We start from the raw sequence: 21,725 nt of genomic DNA, 5'->3' as shown, positions 1-21,725 counted from the left end.
GGGACTGTAAAAAGAGAGACTAAAAGTACAATGGCCCTTATTCAGCTAGCAGCACATAAAGGGTAAAGCTCTCACATTCTCAGCAGGGATTCCAGAAAGCCGGGACAAGGCGCTGCACAGGTCTGTCACTGAGCCAAGCTTGGGGACCACTACCCGGTACTGGAGATGAGAAAAAAAAGAGATGAAGAGGGAGAAAGAGAAGGATGGAGAGAGACAAATATTTTGACTTAAGACACATAGATGGTATGACCTCCGTCGGTGAACCGCGGTCCACTCTGAAATCGAAGGCATCACGGCAGTATGTACAAAGACCACTCTGTTTCTAGGTCCCCATTAAAAAACTGGTCTGGTTTTGAGAACCACCTCAATGACTCAATGAGTATATGCAAATATCTTATTTACTTTGCAGACCTCATCGCGAAAACAGAAACACAATAGGGGCACCTCAGAACATGAACCATACACAGACACTATATTTTAAGGAAATTCAACTAGCCCAGGTTTAAACTAATTAATGTTTTGTCTGAGGCTGTGTTTAAGAATATTATTATGAAATGTACACTACCGTTCAAAAGTTTGGGATCACTTAGAAACTTTTGAATGGTAGTGTAGATGGTCCACTAAGAGTATCAGATTCCTTGGCATTCTAATAACACCCAGCCACAGGGATATTGTTGGAGAGAATATGAAACCCTTTCTTCTAAAAATGAAGGACTTTGCTAGATGGTCATATAATATATATATTTCATTATGGGGTAAAATGTATTCTATTAACATGATGCTGGCACCTGTAATATCCCTCTATATATCCCAGATTATTACTTTGAAGATATTTACAGGCATGTTCTAGATTTTCTTTGGGGTAACTCTCAGCAGTTTAGGTATAAAACATATATTTTTTTATATAAGTCAGTCTTCCCCCAAAAAAGGTGGATCTGGTCTCCATAACTTCAGGAAGTACTACTTTCAATGTCTAACATATCAGTATTTGGTTGCCATGTTGGAAGGGAGGGGCTAAACCAGGCTGGTACCAGATTTTGGCCTGGCTTGGAATTTTTGGCACAGTAAGACCACAACTGAACAATCACCCCACTGTTACAAACACTAGAACCTTGTGGGGTAAGATAAAAAGGGACCTTTATGAATCTCCTCTGTGGCACAAAAAGAGTATCCTAATTGGATGTAATACATTTTTGAGGTACAGAATAAATTATCAGTTAGATCTATTTGATGAGCATTCTAAGCAACTCTTAAGCTTTACCCAAATTACTGAGAAATATAAGCTGCCACATAATGAATATTGGAGACACCTCCTGCTACAAAGTTATTTGTCAAAATGGTTGGGAAGCACCCTTACCTGTCCCATAGCCAGCCCAATAAAATAAATAATTTATAATCTGTTACAGGAGCAATTGTCTGATCCTTTAAATAAGGTTAAAGTACAAATGGGCAAAATATCTGGCTCTACATATATCCCACGAAGAGTGGAAATCATGCATGTCTAATTTGAATACTATGTATAAATAAATGGTAAACGCATTTATTCAATTGGACTCCACAAAGTTAATACCAGAAGACCGATGTTGGAGATGTAAAGGTGATGATGCCTCTAACACACATATACTCTGGTCATGTCCAGCGCTAAGAGATTGGTGGAATAATATACAACAAGTTGATTTTGAGGTTATTAATTATGAACGTTCCTGATCACAGTAAAACTGTATATGTTAGTCCTCATCTTCAGCTGTTGAGCCCATGTTTTCACTTCCTTTGAAAAGAGATGGCTTATCCTGGCCATCACAACAGCCAAGTGCTTACTCTTAAGGCATTGGAAGAAAGAAGATCCCCCTCCCTTTGATGAACGGGCCAGTACCATAGCACAGCTGGCCGGCTATGAGAGAGTTTCTTACTCGCTTCTGGATAAACTACTTTGAATATACTTGGGGCCCCTTTCATTGCTTGGTCAAATGGGCCTTAAAAGGTGAACTGTATCTAAAGTAAGTTTATAATGGGGTATAGCAGTGGTGCTATTATTTATTAGTTCTCTTGTTTTTGGTGTGTCTGATATCATTGTCTGGTTTTATATTACTCTGTGTTTGTCATGTCCTTTTGTGAAATCCTTATTAAACAAAAAAAGATTGTTATAATAATGACAGTGTAACTACATTGAGGGGGAAAAGCAGCACCCATCCAGTGTATGTGTGTGTGTTACCTGCGTGGGTCTGGACTGGGGGTCGATGCGGACCAAGAACACCTCCATAGTGCGGTCCTTCTTCATGGGCAGAGGGAGTGTGAGGTAGCAGAATGGGTCAAAAGTCACAGAGATCTTGGCACACTCTGGACACACCAGAGTGGATTTGAACAGGCCATGGAATATGTCCACGATGACTGAGTCATTGCGCAGGCGATGATTAGTCCATGCTTCCTTCGCTACAATCTGTCATTCAGAAGGGGGGAAAAAAACTGTTAAGAGATTTGCACAGAGGTGATCACAAACATAATAGGACTTAATGACAATGCTATGGGAAATCCTCCTTTCTAGCATCACCAAGATTGTGTGCGTATGTGTACCTCGTCTGGCCGCCCCCCTGCATCTTGCAGAGCCAGGTAAGGCTTCTTTTTAACGCGGTTCAGGTCTTCATGGAGCCCGTCCATCAGGAAGGCCAGCAACTCCTGGGAGTCCTGCTGCTGGTACCCTGAAAACTGGGGTGCGAAGCGACCCACTTGAGTCTGAGATAGAGGGGGAACACAGGGTGGAGGTTAGCAGACTGTGCAGCTTGTTAATCACACGTGTTATAGTAATTATGACAGAGTGTTTCATGCTCATTGCTGTCTGCAATGAGTTCGTAAATTAGTAACTGACTATTGGATAAATCTACTGGTAACTGACTGAATTGGAAAATCTACTGGTCAAAAAGAGGATGAGGAAGGTGCACTACAAGAGGACTACATTGCAGTAACCTATAGAAATTCAGTCTCATGTATCCGTGGTGCTGCTCACTTTAAAGGTGCGGGGAGCCACATAGCTGCTGCGGCTAAGCCACATCTGCTTGACCAGGTCTGCGTAGGCCTCTGCGATCTCCCCCCTCATTCCTAATGGATTCTCCCGGTTGATCTCCGCCTCATACTGGTCATTCAGGAAGTACTCAGTGAGAGGGCACGCGTTGCTCAGGCACTGCAACAAAACAGTGAGGTGAATAAAGGGGAAATATACAGCTCAAACCTTGTTTGGTGTGTGTGTGTGTGAGAGTCAGAGAGCCTGTCTAAGCCTGAGAGTCTGTGGCCTGCTCTTCCACACCATCAACTGATTTGGAGAGGTAAGTACAGCTCAGTCTTAGACAAGGGATAATTGGATGTCTTAGACAAGGGAAATATGCTCTATAGCAAGACATATCCTGAAACTTAAATTAATAGTCAGGCGTTAATTTGCTTAAATCACTGATCCAAACGGGAGCTTATTAGAGACCGGCTTCTATTTCCTTAAAGCACACAGCTTTTGCTAATTTGCATAGTTAACTGAAGAACTGTAATATCCTATGCTTTACGGAGTCGTGGCTGAACGAGGACACGGTTAACATAAATCTAGCTGGGTTTTGTATGCATCGGCAGGACAGAACGGCAGCTTCTCGTAAACTCGAGGGCACGTGTCTCTTTGTTAACAACAGCTGATGTGCAATCTCTAATAATAAGGAAGTCTTGAGGTTCTGCTTGCCTGCTCACGCCAACTCATTCAAGGGTTTTTCTTTACATTTACCATTTTCTACATTGTAGAATAATAGTGAAGACAAACTATAAAATAACACATATGGAATCATGTAGTAACCCACATTTTTTTTTAAAACAAATCAAAATATATTTTATATGAGATTCTTCAATGTAGCCACCCTTTGCCTTGACAGCTTTGCACACTCTTGGCATTCTCTCAACCAGCTTCATGAGGTAGTCACCTGGAGTACATTTCAATTAACAGGTGTGCCGTGTTAAAAGTTAATTTGTGAAATGTCTTTCATTCTTAATACATTTAAGCCAATCAGTTGTGTTGTGACAAGGTAGGAGTGGTATACAGAAGATAGCCCTATTTGGTAAAAGACCAAGTCCATATTATGGCAAGAACAGCTCAAATAAGCAAAGATAGTCACTGTGTACTTGTTTCTCGTGTGACTATTGATATTTTTTTATTCATCTTTAAATCTGCATTGTTGGAAATGGACCTGTAAGAAAGCACTTCACTGTTAGTCTACGAAGCAAGTGACATTTGATTTGTTTAATTCCAGCATTTTAATAAATGCATTTCTTTCCTGCATTAAATGTGTTAGCATTTACACACTGTCAGGTTTGGGGGGGGGGGGGGGTCTCTTTACTCCCGAAGACGTTTACTGTTTTTGTGCTTGCCAGTTAGCTAGCCGTTCTCAGCTGTTAGCAGTTTCTTACTGGAGATAATAACGGATGATTGCCATAATTTTTGTGTCATTACGGAATTATTTAATGTAACAAATCAAACATTAAACCAAGTAAACAATTCATGGTAAACTCGTAAACAATTCATTTAGACTGGTGTTTACTTATTTGAAAAAGGCTTTTCTTTGCTGTAATGCGTGCCATTGCCAAGCTATTAAAAAAAGGCACAGGCGGCTATGGACTGAGTTTAATTTAGTTTTACAGGACCCAATAGCTGCTGTGGAGTCCATATGAATTCTTTGTGCAGTATAAGCTAATGTGAGTTTGCACACAGACCTTGTGTTTGTGTGTGTGTGTGGTACCTGGAGAGCGGAGTTCATGAAACAGGTGTTGCCTAGGTTACTGAGACCACAGAGGCCAGGTTGGGATGGTGACTCTCTGTAGTTGTAGGAGGAGCTGTATGAATTGTAACCTCCCAATCTGTAGAAACAGTAAGGTTGAGTCCAGTGTTTAACAGGTCAAACATCAATGGATTGTACAAATATTCCGAAACATACACTATCGGTCAAGGCTTTTTATTTGGACTATTTTCTACATTGTGGAATAATAGTGAAGACAACAAAACCATGAAATAACACATATGGATTCATGTAGTATCCAAAAACAAAAGTGTTAAATCAAAATATATTTTATATTTGAGACTCTTCAAAATAGCCACCCTTTGCCTTCAGGACAGCTTTGCACACGCTTAGCATTCTCTCAACCAGTTTCACCTGGAATGCATTTCAATTTAAAAAAGTTTGTGGAATTTCTTTCCTTCTTAATGCGTTTGACCCAATCAGTTGTGTTGTGACAAGGAAGATAGCCCTATACAGAAGATAGCCCTATTTGGTAAAAGACCAAGTCCATATTATGGCAAGAACAGCTCAAAAAAGAGAAACAACAGTCCATCATCACTTTAAGACATGAAGGTCAGTCAATACGAAACATTTCAAGAACTTTGAAAGTTTCTTCAAGTACAGTCACAAAAACAATCAAGCGCAATGAAACTGGCTCTCATGAGGACCGCCACAGGAATGGAAGACCCAGAGTTACCTCTGCAGGAGAGGATAAGTTCATTACAGTTACCAGCCTCAGAAATTGAAGCCTAAATAAATGCTTCACAGAGTGCAGGTAACAGACATCAACTGCTCAGAGGAGACTGCGTGAATTAGGCCTTCATGGTCGAATTGCTGCAAAGAAACCACTACTAAAGGACACCAATAAGAAGAAGAGACTTCCTTGTGCCAAGAAACACAAGCAATGGACATTAGACCGGTGGAAATGTGTCCTTTGGTCTGATGAGTCCAAATTTGAGATTTTTGGTTCCAACCGCTGTGTCTTTGTGAGATGCAGAGTAGGTGAATAGATGATCTCCGCATGTGTGGTTCTCACCGTGAAGAATGGAGCAGGTGTGATGGTGCTTTGCTGGTGACACTGTCGGTGATTTATTTAGAATTCAAGTCACACTTAACCAGCATGGCTACCACAGCATTCTGCAGTGATACCCCATCCCATCTGGTTTGCACTTAGTAGAAATATAATTTGTTTTTCAACAGGACAATGACCCCAAACACACCTCCAAGCTGTGTAAGGGCTATTTGTCCAAGAAGGGGAGTGATGGAGTGCTGAATCAGATGGCCTGGCCTCCACAATCACCTGACCTCAACCCAAATGAGATGGTTTGGGATGAGTTGGACCACAGAATAAAGGAAAAGCAGCCAACAAGTGCTCAGTGTATGTGGGAACTCCTTCAAGACTGTTGGAGAAGAATTCCATGTGAAGCTGGTTGAGAGAATGCCAAGAGTGTGCAAAGCTGTCATCAAGGCAAAAGGTGGCTACTATGAAGAATCTCAAATATAAAATATGGTTACTACATGATTCCATGTGTTATTTCATACAATGTAGAAAATAGTAAAAATAAAGAAAAACCCTTGAATGAGTAGGTGTTCTAAAACTTTTGACCGGTAGTGTAAATGGGACTCCATTGACTTGGTCTGACTGGCTAGTGATATCCCAGTGACTGCATATTGTGGCATAGTGATAAAAATACAGTTTGCTTGCCTATTGCCAGAGGAGGTGCTGTTGTTCAGTGTATAGCCAGAGTTGCTGCTGCTGTCCCCATTTGTTACTGTTGAGGAGATGGTTGCCGACGAGTTGGAAGAGAGCTTTGGAGAAGTAGTGAAATTCCTGGATGTAGCTGTACTGGATCTGAATAACATGAACATAGACTTACTGGAAAAGTTTCAGACACATTATTTGATATATACTATTTTCTGCATTCAAACATTAGGGTTGGGTGGTATCCAGATTTTCATATAGTTTTTCTCTCATCCCAGGAATTACGGTATTACCGTTTTAGTACACAAGGGGGCGCCTGAAATGCTAAAAAGCCCATTGGATGTCTATTACCAGAATGCTAACAAAGTTAGCACAAAAGCTCATTTCTATGGGGGCTGCTAGCTAAATATGCTTACAAGAGCAAACTAAAATAAACAAATGGCAAAGACAGGCAATCCAGCTCTGAATGTAATTTTGGACATTTACAAGCAAATGTGAACGAGAGAGATTGTGTGGGGGGAGCAGTCAGGCCAAGAACAGAGAGGAGAAGAAAAAAAAACACACAGAAAACCAAGATGGCAGCACCAGCTGTACAGTTAACCCATCCAAAAGGACATCAACTTCTGAAACACGGCAGAAAGCTAGCACAATTTGATGCCCCGTCACCTTATTAATTAAGTCACTTACTTTGATAACTAGCAAGTTAAACTTAAGGGAATTGTGTTTTTCCACGAGGGAAAAAATCTAAAGTGTATAAGAAATATATTGCTGCATTTTGGTGTAGTCAGCCTACTTTTCTCTGTCAGCAAAACTTTAGGAAATGTAGTCCGCTACATTCTTTCTATGATAAAACATTGGAAATATGATGGTCATGCATAGTTTTTGCAGAAAAGACCTTGCTTTTTCATTGTAAGCTCACTTACTTGGATGGCTGACAGCCAAATACTATTGCGCTTCGGTTGTCATCTGATGAAAATGAAGCTATTATCTGCCAAATGTGTTGCACTAAAGTATTTTCTGCAAAGGAAAACTATAGCTGCACATCCCTGATTAGACTATTGAAGTAAATAAAACACTTTACTTTCTATATAAATAGCAACCTCTGTCAATACACAGCTGGACTCACCTGCTCCCACTTTTTCCCACTGTGCAATTTACAAACAAACATGACTGGCTCAACTGTTCTGGGGAACTATGGCAAGCTTCATGTAAATGTAAAATAATGTGACAGATAAAATAAAGAACATGATCTTCTTTATCTCCTAACATATTGCACAAGTTGACTACAGGTATTTACTTCAAAAAGTAGCTACAAATATTAACACTTCAAAGAAGGTTTTTCAATACCGTTGAAACTATCTCGTGGCTATTACCAAATACCCTGGTATACAGTATACTGCTCAAGCCTACCAGACAGAGAAAATAGTAAATGTGACAATTTAAGCCATTTTAGTCAACAAGTAGGGTTGCAAAGCTACCGGTAATTTACTAAAGTTACGGGAATCTTCTGTAATTTTTGTAATAAACAGAAAATCTATGACAATCTATCATAATTTATACTTGGAAAACTTTTTGAAAATGTATTCATATATAGTATTAATTTTTTTTGTCTGATATTTTCCATGAGTTTCTAGTAGACGGTTCAAGACGGTATCTAGTATGGTTCAAAAGAAAATAGCCTAATAATTAAAATATTAACAATGGCATCATTTTCAATAAACTCTGCAACTATTCACTTTTCACACCCGTCACCAGTTTGGGGCCAAAACATTGAAAACAAATACATACTGACATTGTAAAAACAGTATGTGTAAAAAAATGTCAAGGTTATTTCATGCTGAAACCCCCATATTAAAACACCAATGGGTTTCACTATGTTGATGGTTTATATTTAGGATAATGTTTACAGCTTTGTCATTCTATTCTTTTTTATTTAAAAATCGTAATTATTTCTTACATTTTACATGTAATAGGCTAAAGATAATATTACAGACCCCTGTGATAATCTGAAGTACCCAAAATGGCCACTAGACGTCTTGTGCTAGATAACATAAAATCCTTGAAAGATAACAAAATTCTAGTAGTTTACTGATAAACTTCGAAAGATCCAGTAATATAGTGTCGCTTTGCAACCTTAGTCAAAGTCCTAGAATAGAGGATGGGTAACCATATAACGATAGACTTACTTTGGATGGGAGGCTTGTCTGGGCCACGTGCCGTCCTCGTTCTTGCATTCAATCACGAGCACCTGTGTGGGCATCACACCAGTGAGAGCCGTGCTGAACCCAGCTGATTTCAACAACTCTGTCATAACATACTCAAATATTAGAGTTAATCGCTGCTGGATAACATAACCAAGAGCAAAACAACCTCTTGATGAAATTTCAACTGTTGGGAGGGAAAAACTGATGCACGGTTCGTACACAGTTGCAAGTCAAATTTAAGGACTTAAGTACTTTTTCAAGCACTAATATTAATTTCAAGGACCATCAATTTGTAATAGTTCCTATTATGCAATTGTTTCTAGTCGCCACCAAATGTCAGTATGTCGCCACAAACTCATGAAAAATGATAACTTACTATTAATCACTACCTTACAAGTTCTACTCAATAATACGTGTTTCACTACATACATGAGTGGTAAGTCAGTACTGATGATGTTGTAATTTGAGTAGTGACGAGCAGAGTTTTGGGACATGCCTACGGGAAAACACATTTCCTACTCGCATTTCTACACAATTCCAGCTTAATGACTATTGTATTTTCATTGGGAATTTGGGAAAATACTACATAATAGCAATGAAAAACCATCTTGCTTCAGACTGGTAGCTTTAATGTAGCCGGTCAGGAGAAGGGTGGGTGGGCTGTATGAGGAAAATGGCATGTGAACGGCCACCAGAACAGCAGGAGCACGGCTGCTGCTTGATAAAGCGGAATGTCGCGGGCGCCCTTTGAATGAGGCAAAAAAGCTCTGTAGAGAAAAAGTACAATGTCACAATGTAGAACTGGTGCCTACGAAAGATGCAGCGCTGTGTCATTCCACCTTCAGGGCCGATTCACCTATGCTCGCAATGTCTGACGCATTTTTTGCACCTTACACGGTGTGGGTTGGTTGGGTCCAGTGATGTAGTGGTAAAAAAAAAAAAGGTGTAAACTATCCTGAACTAAAGTATAAAAAGCAACATGTAAAGTGTTTGTCACATGTTTCATAAGCTGAAATAAAAGATCCCAGAAATTTCCCATAGGCGCAAAAGGCAGGATTGAATGTACATTTGACCGGCATTTTAGCTATGATGTGACATTTGGGGGCACGTAGTCAGTCAGTTATTTGCCTGCCTGACTGAGTGGCAGTGGAATGAGCCTGACAAGCAGAGCGTGAAAAACACCTGACGAAATCAAATTTGGCAGTCTGCCTGGAAATGTATTCGTAAAACCAATACATTTTCCTAATATTTTTCAGATTAGATGATTTTCTGTTCTTCTCTCATTTTAATTCAAGTACTTTTAAAGTATCAAGGTATTCCAGTATTTTAATTTCAAAGTGCCAAATTCAAGTACTTTAACCTGTCTGGGCTAGGGGGCAGTATTTTCACAGCCGGATGAAAAACGTACCCAATTTAAACAGGTTACTACTCTGGCCCAGAAACTAGAATATGCATATTATTAGTAGATTTGGATAGAAAACACTCTGCAGTTTCTAAAACTGTTTGAATGGTGTCTGTGAGTATAACAGAACTCATATGGCAGGCAAAAACCTGAGAAAAAGTCAACCAGGAAGTGGAGGATCTGAGAATTGTAGTTCTTTCTAGTCCCTTTCGAAACTACAGTATCCGTGGGGTTACGTTGCACTTCCTAAGGCTTCCATTGGCTGTCTAAAGCCTTCAGAAAGTGGTGTGAGCATTCTCCTGTCACTGGGCAGAGTATAGGAGCTCAGTTTCTGAGTGGACTGCCTGGCAACAAAGGGATAGGACATGCGCAGTCACGCGAGCACGCTGTTCCTTCTTTTTCTCCTTGAATGAATACGCTATTGCCCGGTTGGAATATTATCGCAATTTTACGTTAAAAATACCATAAAGATTGATTTTAAACAGCGTTTGACATGCTTCTAAGTACAGTAATGGAACATTTTGACTTTTCGTCTCTGGTTCCGCACTCGCGCGTTATGCCTTTGGATAAGTGATCTGTATGCACGAACAAAACGGAGGTATTTGGACATAAATATGGATTATTTGGAACAAAACAACATTTCTTGTGGAAGTAGCAGTCCTGGGAGTGCATTCTGACGAAGATCAGCAAAGGTAAGAGAATATTTCTAATACTAATTCTGAGTTTAGGTTGCCCCGAACTTGGCGGGTGTCTGTATAGCTCACCGTGATGGCTGAGCTATGTACTCAGAATATTGAAAAATGTGCTTTCTCCGTAAAGCTATTTTAAAATCTGACACAGCGGTTGCATCCAGGGGTAGTCTATCTATAATTCTTTAAATAATTATTATATATTTTGTCAACGTTTATGATGAGTATTTTTGTAAATTGATATGTACATTGACCGGACATTTTGGTGGGAATACATTTTCTGAACATCACGCGCCAATGTAAAATGCTGTTTTTGGATATAAATATGAACTTTATCAAACAAAACATACATGTATTGTGTAACATAATGTCCTAGGAGTGTCATCTGATGAAGATCGTCAAAGGTTAGTGCTTCATTTAGCTGTGTTTTGGGTTTTATTGACATGTCCTTGCTTGGAAAATGGCTGTGTGATTATTTTTGTCTATGTATTCTCCTAACATAATCTAATGTTTTGCTTTCGCTGTAAAGCCTTTTTGAAATCGGACAATGTGGTTAAATCAAGGAGAAGTGCATCTTTAAAATACTGTAAAATAGTTGTATGTTTGAGAAAGTTGAATTATAACATTTTGTTGTTTTTGAATTTGCCGCCCTGATATTTCACTGCTAGCGTCCCACCTAGCCCATAGAAGTTAAGCACCTCAAGCGAACCCTGTTAATGAGATTATAAGTGACGACACCACTGCAGCTTCCCCTCAAAAATATTCACGTGTGCGGTGTGTCTAATGAAGAAAGTGCCAGTGGGCAAAGGGTCTAGTTCTAGCTGTGTGTGTCCTAGTAGTGAGTGAGTGGATTTGGGTGTTGGGGTGGAGACAGTACTCTACCTGGCCCTGGAAGAGACCAGCATCCTGTACGGTGCTGTCTGGCTTGTTCAGCTGCTCGTACGTGTTGCTCATGTACTTGTTCCACAGTCGAGTCTCCTTCCCCGTTGGGATCTCAAATAGTGACCGCATCTCCTTCTCTATGGTGTCTGGACAGGGCACACACAATATTTAGTTAATTAAAAGTCAGAAGTGGCTGAAGATGATACATATCTAGTTAGTTCACACGTCAGTTTGTTCTCTGGCTCATAGTACAGTGTTCTCTCTCACCTATAGTGTCAGCTTTGCTGAAATGACGTGTGACCACATTGTCCATGTTGTCATTCTCACACAAATTCAGCTCCAACAGATAGACCTCCACTTTACAGTGCTTGACAAACATGCCGTGTTCAACCACCTAGACAAAAAGAGCAAGGTTAAAGAGAGAGACTAAAGCAAAAGGGTGAAAATATACATTTTAAATGGTATCACCTTTCTGACGATGGGACGCTGGCCCTCAAGGCAACCATACCAGCTGACAAACTTGTTCCACGCCTCAGTGGGCACAAGGACATAGTCCAGCTCATCTATAAGGTGTTCCTTCAGGATCTGGGTCTCATGGTCTAAGGAGAAAGAAAGAGAGTGTCAAGGTAAGTTTATGACATCAAGTATTTAGAGTGCTCGTTTATAACTAGTTTTGCACTTATTAGAATCATGCTCACAGCAGAGACAAAAGAAAACACACAGGCCTACACACAGATTAAAATACAATGTGACATTTTGTGGAAGTGAATATGATGCCTGCATTACCTGAGAACAGGCCAGAGTTGTCAACAGGGCCGGGATAGAGACTGTGCTCTCCAACATTGTACATATCCCAACTGTCAAATCCCACATATTTCTTCCACTGCTTGAACCACCGACTATCAATCAGAAACCTGCAAAAAGAAGTGCTACTGTATTGGGTGGAATGATAACTTGCAGGATAAAATGTATATCACATAACGGTAAAACAAATGTTTTACATAAACTTGCCTTGCATGCAGACAACCTGTGCCACTAGTTTCTAAATTATGTCTAACAATTGCTAGGTTTTAATCCAATTGGCGACAGATTATCAAGTGAATATTCCAAAATCTGCATAAAAACAATATGCGCATTTTTAAACCAGAGATGTTTCAATCAAATTGACTTCTTGCAGATAAGTCTGTGAATGATGACGTAGTGCATGTAAAAATACATTTTGCTGTTAAATTCCCATGTACCAAATAAAAAAATATCACAGAATAAAAATTAAAAAAAACATTTTAAGGAAACATCCAACAATTTCTAAGATTTTACTGAGTTACAGTTCATATGAGGAAATCAGTCAATTGAAATAAATGTATTAGGCCCTAAGCTATGGATTTCGCATGACTGGGAATATAGATACACTGTATTCGGAAAGTACTCAGACGCCTTCACTTTTACTACATTGTTACGCAACAGCCTTATTCTAAAATGGATTAAATCATGTTTTTCCTCAATCTACACACAATATCCCATAACGACAAAGCGAAAATAGATTTAGACGTACATTTTTTTTGAACAGAAACACTGTATTTTCATAATTATTCAGACCCTTTGTTAGGAGACTTGAAATTGAGCTCCGGTGTGTCCTGTTCCCATTGATCATCCGTGTGAAGAAGTATCTACAACTTGATTGGCGTCCACCGCCGGTCAATTCAATTAATTGGTCATGTTTTGGAAAAGCTCACCCCAGTCTATTTAAGGTCCCACAGTTGACAGTGCATGACAGAGCAAAAACCAAGCCACGAGGCCAAAGGAATTGTCCACGTTGCTCCAAGACACGATTGTGTTGAGGCACAGATCTGGGGAAGGGCACAAAACAATGTCTGCAGCATTGAAGGTCCCCAAACCACAGTGGCCTCCATCATTCTTAAATGGAAGAAGTTAGGAACCTAGACTCTTCCTAGAGCTGGCCGCCCGGCCAAACTGAGCAATCGTGGGAGAAGGGCCTTGGTCAGGGAGGTGACCAAGAACCTGATGGTCACTGACAAAGCTCCAGAGTTCCTCTGTGGAGATAGGAGAACCTTCCAGAAGGACAACCATCTCTGCAGCACTCCACCAAATCAGGCCTTTACGGTAGAGTGGCCAGACGGAAGCCACTCCTCAGCCACCCCCGCTTGGAGTTTGCCAAAAGGCACCTAAAGGACTCTTAGACCATGAAAAACAAGATTCTCTGGTCTGATAAAACCAAGATTGAACTCCTTGGCCTGAATGCCAAGCGTCACGTCTGGAGGAAACCAGGCATCGCTCATCACCTGGCCAATACCATCCCGACGGTGACGCATGGTGGTGGCAGTATCATGCTGTGGGGATGTTTTTCAGCGGGGACTGGGAGACGAGTCAGGATCGAGGGAAAGATGAACGGAGCAAAGTACAGAAAGATCCTTGACGAAAACCTGCTACAGAGCACTCAGGACCTCAGGCTGGGGCAAAGGTTCACCTTCCAACAGGACATTGACCCTAAGCATACAGCCAAGACAACGCAGGAGTGGCTTTGGGACAAGTCTCTGAATGTCCCAGCCAGAGCCCGGACTTGAACCAGATCGAACATCTCTGGAGAGACCTGAAAGATGGGAAACCAGACCTCCACTACGATAATCCTCAACACTGGGGCTCCACAAGGGTGCGTGCTCAGCCCCCTCCTGTACGCCCTGTACTCCAATGACTGCGTGGCCAAGCACGCCACCAACTCAATCATCAAGTTCGCAGACTACATAATAGTAAGTAGTAGGCTTGATGACCAACAATGACAGCATATAGGAAGGTGGTGAGGGCTCTTGGAGCGTGGTGCCAGGTAAATAACCTCTCACTCAACTAGAGGTCGACCGATTATGATTTTTCAACACCAATACCGATTATTGGAGGGCCCAAAAACCCCAAAAGGGCCGATACCGATTAATCGGCCGATTTCCCCACCATTTTATTTATTTATTTGTAATAATGACAATTACAACGATACTGAATGAACACTTACTTTAACTTAATATAATACATCAATAAAATCAATTTAGCCTCAAATAAATAATGAAACATGTTCAATTTGGTTTAAATAATGCAAAAACAAAGTGTTGGAGAAAAAAGTAAAAGTGCAATATGTGCCATGTAAAAAAGCTAACGTTTAAGTTCCTTGCTCAGAACATGAGAACATATGAAAGCTGGTGGTTCCTTTTAACATGAGTCTTCAATATTCCCAGGTAAGATGTTTTAGGTTGTAGTTATTATAGGACTATTTCTCTCTATACGATTTGTATTTCATATACCTTTGACTATTGGATGTTCTTATAGGCACTTTAGTATTGCCAGTGTAACAGTATAGCTTCCGTCCCTCTCCTCGCTCCTACCTGGGCTCGAACCAGGAACACATCGACAACAGCCACCCTCGAAGCAGCTTTACCCATGTAGAGGAAGGGAAAAAACTACTCCAAGTCTCAGAGCGAGTGACGTTTGAAACGCTATTAGCGCGCACCCGGCTAACTAGCAAGCCATTTCACATGGGTTACACCAGCCTAATCTCGGGAGTTGACAGGCTTGAAGTCATAAACAGCGCAATGCATTGCAAAGGGCTGCTGGCAAAACGCACGAAAGTGCTATTTTGAATGAATGCTTACAAGCCTGCTGCTGCCTACCATCGCTCAGTCAGACTGCTCTATCAAATCATAGACTTAATTATAATATAATAACACACAAAAATACGAGCCTTAGGTCATTAATATGGTCGAATCCGGAAACTATCATCTCGAAAACAAAACGTTATTCCTGTTACATTGCACAACCTTCAATGTTATGTCATAATTACGTAAAATTCTGGCAAATTAGTTCGCAACGAGCCAGGCGGCCCAAAATGTTGCATATACCCTGACTGCGTGCAATGAACGCAAAATGACACAATTTCACCTGGTTAATGTTGCCTGCTAACCTAGATTTCTTTTAGCTAAATATGCAGGTTTAAAAATATATACTTCTGTGTATTGATTTTAAGAAAGGCATTGATGTTTATGGTTAGGTACAGTCGTGCAACGATTGTGCTTTTTTCGCAAATGCGCTTTTGTTAAATCATCCCCGTTTGGCGAAGTCGGCTGTCTTGTTAGGAAGAAATAGTCTTCACAGTTCGCAACGAGCCAGGCGGCCCAAACTGCTGCATATACCCTGACTCTGTTTGCAAGAGAAGTGACACATTTTCCCTAGTTAAAAGAAATTAATGTTAGCAGGCAATATTAACTAAATATGCAGGTTTAAAAATATATACTTGTGTATTGATTTTAAGAAAGGCATTGGTGTTTATGGTTGGATCAACGTGTACCTAAGCGATTATATGCAACGCAGGACAGGCTAGATAAACTAGTAATATCATCAACCATGTGTAGTTAACTAGTGATTATGATTGATTGATTGTTTTTTATAAGATAAGTTTAATGCTAGCTAGCAACTTACCGTAGCTTCTTACTGCATTCGCGTAACCTTGTGGAGTGTAATGTAAAGCAGGTGGTTAGAGCGTTGGACTAGTTAACCGTAAGGTTGCAAGATTGAATCCCTGAGCTGACAAGGTAAAAGTCTGTCGTTCTGCCCCTGAACAAGGCAGTTAACCCACCGTTCCTAGGCCGTCATTGAAAATAAGAATGTGTTCTTAACCGACTTGCCTAGTTAAATAAAGTTCTAAAATAATATATATATATATAAAATACTGATTTCCGATTGTTATGAAAACTTGAAATCGGCCCTAATTAATCGGCCATTCCGATTAATCGGTCGACCTCTACACTCAACGTCAACAAATCAAAGGAGATGATCGTGGAACTTCAGGAAACAGCAGAGGGAGCACCCCCCTATCTACATCAATGGGACTGCAGTGGAGAAGGTGGAAAGCTTCAAGTTCCTCGGCATACACATCACTGACAAACTGAAACGGTCCACCCACACAGACAGTGTGGTGAAGGCGCAACAGAGCCTCTTCAACCTCAGGAGGCTGAAAAAAAATGGTTTGTCACCTAAAACCCTCACCAACTTTTACAGACGCACAGAGGGTGGTGTGGTATGCCCAACGCATAACGGGGGACAAACTACCTGCCCTCCAGGACACCTACAGCACACGATGTCACAGGAAGGCCAAAAAGATCATCAAGGACAACAACCACCCGATCCACTGCCTGTTCATCCCATTAACATCCAGAAGGTGAGGTCAGTACAGGTGCATCAAAGCTGGAAGCGAGAGACTGAACAACAGCTTCTAACTCAAGGTCATTAGACTGTTAAAATAGCCATCACTAGCACAGAGGCTGCTGCATATATATATATATATATATATAAAGTCTATGTCACTGGCCACTTTAATAAATGGAACATTAGTCACTTTAATGTTTACATATTTTGCATTACTCATCTCGTATGTATTTACTGTATTCTATTCTATTGTGTCTATGCCGCTCTGATAATGCTCATCCACATATTTTATATATTCTTAATTCCATTCCTTTACTTAAATGTGTGTGTATTGGGTATATGTTGTGAAATTGTTAGATATTACTCGTTAGATAATACAGCACTGTTAGAGCTAGAAACACTAATATTTCGCTACACCCGTAAAAATCATCTGCTAAACTTGTGTATGTGACCAATAAAATTTGATTTTAAAATCGCTGTGCAGCGAAGCTCCTCATCCAACCTGACAGAGCTTGAGAGGATCTGCAGAGAAGAATGGGAGAAACTCCCCAAATACAGGTGTGCCAAGCTTGTAGCGTCATACCCAAGAAGACTTGAGGCTGTAATCACTGCCAAAGGTGCTTCAATAAAGCACTGAGTAAATGGTCTGAATACTTTTGTAAATGTGATTTCAGTTTATTTAATAAATTTGCCAAAATGTCTGTTTTGCTTTGTCATTATGGGGTAGTGTGTGTAGATAGATTAAATCGTTTTTTTCTTTATTTTAGAATAAGGCTATAACGTAACAAAATGTGTTAAAGGTGAAGGGGTCTGAATACTTTCCGAATGCACTGTATGCATCGGTTGGTCAGATACCGTCAAGGTATTTCTGTGCATTCAAATTGTCATCGATAAAATGCAATTGTGTTTTTGTCAGTAGCGTATGCCTGCCCATACCATAACTCCACCGCCACCATGAGGCACTCTGTTCACAACGTTGACATCAGCAAACTGCTCGCCCACATGAAGCCATACGTGTGGTCTGTGGTTGAGGCCGGTTAGACGTACTGCCAAATTCTTTAAAACGACGTTGGAGGCGGCTTATGGTAGAGAAATTACATTCAATCCCGACAACAGCTCTGGTGGACATCCCTGCAGTCAACATGCCAATTGCACACTCCCTCAAAACTTGCCACATCTGTGGCATTGTGTTATTGTCCCCAGCACAAGGGGCACCTGTGTAATGATCATGCTGTTTAATCAGCTTCTTGATATGCCACACCTGTCAGGTGGATGGATTATCTTGGCAAATGAGAGATGCTCACTAACAGGGATGTAAACAAATTTGTGCACAACATGAGAGAAGCTTTTTGTGCGTATAGAACATTTCCGAGTTCTTTTATTTCAGCTCATGAACCCAAATATGTTGCGTTTATATTTTTGTTCAGTGTAGTTAAAATGGGTTTCCATCGCATTTTCAACTCCGATGGTTTTCTCACAAAAATGTTTGCTTTATATAGCGAGTGTGCCCACTCTGGTATTGGCACATGCGCTCTAGCCAACAGCTCTTTGTGCGTGCCAATGGCTAAAACTCACGTAAAGCCTACATGAGACTTTTATTGACAAAAGAGCAAGATGGTTTTTTTCTTCAAACGGCAGAAAAGCATCATGTCACCAGAATAAGACCGTCAATATTTATTGGAAAGGAGCATCAAGCTCTACACGTTGCACTTTCACCACCCTGAAGGTGATCATAACTTATTTCATCTTAGTGGGAGGACCACACGTCATCGTGTGACTCAAAGTTTACTTCGATATGAATGTTATGTCAATATTTGTGCATTAAAAAAACCTTTACACCAACATTTCTTGCATCATTGAGTTTACTGACACAAAAAGGATGCCACCTTGTCTAGCGTATTTAGTTTTTTCGGCATTTGGAAAGTTTACCAAAAAAACGTTATTTTTCCATCAGGCCCGTCATGACATTTATCCGACATGTACTTTACTTGCATAAAAAGGTTGAATGGAAACCTGGTTAGTATTCATCTGTCAACATATTATGCAATTCCAAAACAAACTGTCTTGCGCTCTAAGTCACATTCACATATAGTAACAGTGAGCTAGGATGTCTTTAATCTCAAGTAAGAATCCCTTCCAACGCATAAGCTTGTTAGCAGGATTACACATGGTCCAAAGTCCAGGCAAGGGACACTATTTCTAAAGAACCCTTATTAGAATTGAGAACTTAGTGATTAAATTAGCTAGGTGTACTTTAAATGAGACACATGGTAATGCAACTAAAGCCTTTACAATGCCCATCTCAGCTGTGTTTAAAATGAGGTCAGGAGTCAGCATACTAGGCTCTGTTTACACAGCCAGGCCAATTTTGATCTTTTGTGCAATTATTGACAAAACACCAGATCTTTTTGGTCAAAAGACCAATTGGTGGCAAAAAAAAAATACATTCAGAATTGGGCTGCCTGTGTAAATGCAGCCATAGTCTGTCAGATATCAGCTGGGCAGCTATGGGCTAGGTGCATTTAGCAACGCAGTATATTTACATACACTAGCGTTGCTTTCAATTGTATTGAGTTGCACAAAGACATCCAATGGGAAGCCAGAAGTTAAATTGAATTCCATTTCAATTTACTGTGCCAGTGGGCAGAAGAGTTGTTCATTATAATGGGGGAATTTCAGACAAAATATCTAAAGGATCGTATTAACAGATTTTCCAAACGTGGGTCTGTTGACTCTGCTTACCTCATGTCAAAATAAAAGTCCTGCACGTAGATCATATGAATACAAAAAAGGAACAACTTGTGGGGGACTTATTTTTTACATGTTTTTATATTTAACTAGGCAAGTCAGTTAAGAACAAATTCTTATTTACAATGATGGCCTACGCCGGACGATGCTGGGCCAATTGTGTGCCAACCTATGGGACTCCCAATCACGGCCAGATGTGATGCAGCCTGGATTCAAAACAGGTACTGCAGTGTCTAAGACCACTGTGCCACTTGGGAGCTCATGAGGTAAGCAGAGGGAGTGGGTCTACAACACACCAACGTCTGGAAAGTATGTTTATGAATACCATCCTTTAGATATTTTGCCTCAAATTCCCAACAATCCTGCCCACCGGCACAGTAAGTTGAAATGGAGTTGTATTTAACTTCTCGCTTCCCACTAACTGTTTTTGTGCAACCCAATACAGTTTAAACCAATGCTAGTGTATGTAAATACAGTGACTTTAGAAAGTATTCATATACTTACACATTTTGTGTTACAAAATGGATGAAATCGTTTGAGGTTTTCACCCATCTACACACAATACCCCATAATCAAAGTAAAAACATGTTTTAAAAATGTATGCAAATGTATTGAAAATTAAATACATAAATCTCATTTGTATTAGTATTCACTACGTAGAGTATTCAATACTTTGTCGAAGCAACTTTAGTGGCGATTAGAGCTGAGTCTTTTAGGGTATCCAGTTCAAATGGCAAAGCATTAGCTAGCATGTAAAATAGCTAACTAATTAACTTTAGTTCGCAGTCACTCGTTATCACATTGAACAGGGGCTTTTTGACTACACCTCGTTATGTCGTAACAAGTTAGCCGGCTAGCAAGCTAATGTGAACAGACACCTAGATTGTTCAATATAGGCCCATAATTATTTTTTTAAATTCTTCAAGCTCTGTCAAGTTGATTATTAATCATTGTTAGACAGGCATTTAAGTCTTGTCATAGATTTAAGCAGATAAGTCAAAACTGTAACTACGCCATTCAGGAACATTCAAAGTCGTCTTGGTAAGCAACTCCAGTGAATATTTGGCCTTGCGTTTTCGGTTATTGTCCTGCTGAAAGGTGAATGTCTCCCAGTGTGTGTTGGAAAGCATTAAGCAGACTGAACCAAGTTTTCCTCTAGGATTTTGCCTGTGCTTAGCTTTATTCCGTTTCTTTTTTATCTCCCCCCCAAAAACACCCTAGTCCTTGCTGATGACAAGCATACCCATAACATGATGCAGCCACCACCATGCTTGAAATTATGAAGAGTGGTACTCAGAGATGTGTTGTTTGCCCCAAACATAACGCTTTGTATTCAGGACAAAAAGTACATTTATTTGCCACATTCATTGCAGTGTTACTTAAGCGCCTTGTTACAAACAGGATGCATGTTTTGGAATGTTTTCTTCTGTACAGGCTTCCTTATTTTCACTCTGTCAATTTGGTTAGCATTGTGGAGTAATTACAATGTTGTTGATCCATCCACAATGTTTTCTCCTATCATAGTCATTAAACTAACTGTTATAAAGTCACCATTGTCCTCATGGTGAAATCCATGAGTAGTTTCCTTCCTCTCTGGCAACTGAGTTTTTTTGTAGTGACTGGGTGTATTGATAGACCATCCAAAGTGAAATTGATAACTTTGCAATGCTCAAAGGGATGTTCAGCATCTATTTTTTATTTTGTTTATAACCCTTCTTTGCAAGGCATTGAAAAAAAACTCCCTGGTCTTTGTGGTTGAATCTGTGCTTTGTGGTCTTTGTGGTTCAATCTGTGCATTTCCCTGTGATTGGATCTGTGCCTTCCCTGTGGCTCAGTTGGTAGAGCATGGTGTTTGCAACGCCAGCATGGTGTGTGCAATGCCAGGGTTGTGGGTTCGATTCCCACAGAGGGCCAGTACAAAAATTTTTTTTAATGAAATGTATGCACTCAGTATTGTAAGTCGCTCTGGATAAGAGCGTCTGCTAAATGACTAAAATGTAATTCCCTACTCGGTTGAGGGACCTTACAGATAATTGTTTGTGTGGAGTACAGAGATGGATTAGTTAATCGAAAATCATGTTAACCACTATTATTCAACTC

At 40.2% G+C, this 21,725-nt stretch overlaps 1 protein-coding gene across 1 annotated transcript in view; it reads right to left on the bottom strand.

Annotated features, from left to right (window-relative positions):
• LOC106583188 (ubiquitin carboxyl-terminal hydrolase 4) overlaps positions 1 to 21,725 on the bottom strand; it is a 36,512-nt gene that overhangs the window by 13,373 nt on the left and 1,414 nt on the right. The window contains exons 2-12 of the mRNA XM_014167093.3: positions 12,462 to 12,589; positions 12,144 to 12,274; positions 11,943 to 12,069; positions 11,676 to 11,821; positions 8,685 to 8,746; positions 6,502 to 6,648; positions 4,761 to 4,878; positions 3,002 to 3,175; positions 2,572 to 2,730; positions 2,213 to 2,437; positions 76 to 159 (exon numbers count right to left, since the gene is read on the bottom strand). Coding sequence (XP_014022568.3) covers positions 76 to 159; positions 2,213 to 2,437; positions 2,572 to 2,730; positions 3,002 to 3,175; positions 4,761 to 4,878; positions 6,502 to 6,648; positions 8,685 to 8,746; positions 11,676 to 11,821; positions 11,943 to 12,069; positions 12,144 to 12,274; positions 12,462 to 12,589 — 1,501 coding nt within the window. The remainder of the gene's footprint in view (positions 1 to 75; positions 160 to 2,212; positions 2,438 to 2,571; positions 2,731 to 3,001; positions 3,176 to 4,760; positions 4,879 to 6,501; positions 6,649 to 8,684; positions 8,747 to 11,675; positions 11,822 to 11,942; positions 12,070 to 12,143; positions 12,275 to 12,461; positions 12,590 to 21,725) is intronic.

This window comes from Salmo salar, chromosome 22 (genome assembly GCF_965601325.2).
Source record: "Salmo salar chromosome 22, fSalSal1, whole genome shotgun sequence".
In the NCBI taxonomy this organism is placed as follows: domain Eukaryota; kingdom Metazoa; phylum Chordata; class Actinopteri; order Salmoniformes; family Salmonidae; genus Salmo; species Salmo salar.
This window is presented reverse-complemented; position numbering and strand designations above follow the sequence as displayed.